The 2,217-nt window shown below is 59.1% G+C and overlaps 1 protein-coding gene across 1 annotated transcript in view; it reads right to left on the bottom strand.

Moving 5' to 3' along the window:
• TCF25 (TCF25 ribosome quality control complex subunit) overlaps nt 1–2,217 on the bottom strand; it is a 42,396-nt gene that overhangs the window by 16,356 nt on the left and 23,823 nt on the right. Inside the window, 1 exon segment of the mRNA XM_006152523.2 lies at nt 656–738. Coding sequence (XP_006152585.1) covers nt 656–738 — 83 coding nt within the window.

The raw sequence follows: 2,217 nt of genomic DNA on the forward strand, positions 1-2,217 counted from the left end.
CCCCCCTCTTGTCCTGGTGCCCGGCCTGGGGGGGGGGGGTGTCAGAGCCTCCCAGGACTTCCAGGATGTGGTTCCGTGTTGCCTGCAGCTCCACCCTGTGGGGGCCCTATGTGAGGCCCGAGTTCTGCAGGACCATGTGGTCAAGGAGTCTGCCCCACGCTCAGGTGTTTTCTAAGGAAGGCGAGGTGCCTGCGGGGACAAAGGCGCCCCAGGCAACAGGGTTCAGCTAGCTCCCAGACAGGCCAGAGCTCAGGAGGGCCGGGCAGCACTGCGGGCAGAGGCTTGTGGCCAGCACAGCTGGGAAGGCCCTTCCCACCGGGCCAAGGGCTCTCTGGAAGCCTCCCTACGCCTTGGGGCAGCTCGCGATGGCACTGTGCCAGGCCCCACACCTCCCTGCCCGCTGCTGGCTCACTCCGTGTGCTTATCAGTCTGCAGCAAGATGTCAAGACCACTATACCCGTGAGCTCGGCGGCTCCTGTGGTGCTGCAGTCACACTGGGAAAGGTGGATGGCACGAGGGCAGGCCCAGCTGCATGGGGGCCCAGGTCAGCACCGAGCCTCGACTTGGTAAGAAGACACGAGGTCACACGCTGCACAGTGGCTCTGCACAGACAAAGAGGCCTGCCCACGGCCACAGACCCTCTGCAGACCCTCACCTGGTTTGCTGTAGCGAGGCCAGGTGCTCTTAGGGGTCGTCAGCCATGTACACTTGGGATATACACGTTGTCTCTGCCGTGGCCTGAGGAGAACAGGACAGGGTGTGGCTTAACCTTCCGTGGCACGTGGGGACCCAGTGTGGCTGCCTGACTCTGCAGGAACTGAGGAGGCATGTGTGTGGGGGGGAGACAAGCAGCTGCCACCAGGCACAAGGTCAGGGTGCAGACAGTGCATGATGGGGCTGGGGACAGGACAGAGTAGTGCTCAGTTGTCAAATAAGCCAGGGGCAGAGGACACAGAAAACCCGAGTCCAGCAGAGAGGCAGGAGATGTACGGGAGCCAAAGCAAAAACCCAGAGCAGAGGTGCTGGGCAGGGGTGTAAGCCCAGTCCCGCACACGCCGAGCCGGCTTCCCAGGACTAGGGCTTGCGCTGGACTGACAGCACCGACAGCTGTGGCTGAGGGTGGGGACAAGCGTGGACCCTCCTGAGACCACATTAAGGGATGACAAGGAGCCCTGGAGGGACATCAGCAAGCGAGGACACCCACGTGCTTCTGGAAGAAACCAGTCACACGAGCATGGGGCAGTGGGGGATGCACAGCTGTCCTGGGCCCCGGCCCGGGCTGCCCACGGACAGCAGGGCCACCCTCCCAGGGCTAGTGCTCCAAGCTCCGGTATTTGAGGGACTCTGTCCACTTAAGCCCTGGCCAGGCGGTCTCAGTGAAGAGCTTCCGCCACACTGGCGATGGCCGAAGCTCAAAGATGGGCACACGTGTGCTCATACACTGCACTCCATCCTGCACGTGTGCTCGTACACTGCACTCCATCCTGCACGTGCGCTCGTACACGGCACTCCATCCTGCACGTGCGCTCGTACACGGCACTCCACGCTGCACGTGTGCTCGTACACGGCACTCCATGCTGCACGTGCGCTCATAGCCATCCTGCACGTGTGCTCGTACACTGCACTCCGTCCTGCACGTGCGCTCGTACACGGCACTCCATCCTGCACGTGCGCTCGTACACGGCACTCCACGCTGCATGTGCGCTCGTACACGGCACTCCACGCTGCACGTGCGCTCGTACACAGCACTCCATGCTTTTGTGGTCACCTGAGCTACTCAGTGTTTCATTAAAACAAAATAAAGTGAGTAAGAGGCTGAACTATTAGGAACAGGACTACAAAAACATGTCTGGGGCTGACCCATCCCCTAATGGCTGAGGGCACCAGATCTTACATGGCTGAACATGGTTTGAATTCTAGCCCCAAGTGGCTTAAAAAATATACCAGGCTGGGGACCAGGTGGTGGAGTCGTGGTTAAAAGGCCACTGGACTCCCACGTGGCTGACCACAGTTCAAATCCCAGACCTGGTGGCTTGCTTTCGCACTTTCTCTCTCTCTCTGTCCCTCTCTGGTAAAATTAAAAATAAGTAAATAAATGAAGTTAAATACAGTAATTCTTTTTTAAAAAAAAAGAAAAATCTACCAGGCAGGGCAGTAGGTGGCATGGAGGTTGGAGGCACTGGATTCCCAGAGTTCCGGACCTTGCAGCTTGTTTTC

The sequence above is a fragment of the Tupaia chinensis genome, unplaced genomic scaffold, assembly GCF_000334495.1.
Source record: "Tupaia chinensis unplaced genomic scaffold, TupChi_1.0 Scaffold000355_1, whole genome shotgun sequence".
NCBI lineage: Eukaryota > Metazoa > Chordata > Mammalia > Scandentia > Tupaiidae > Tupaia > Tupaia belangeri.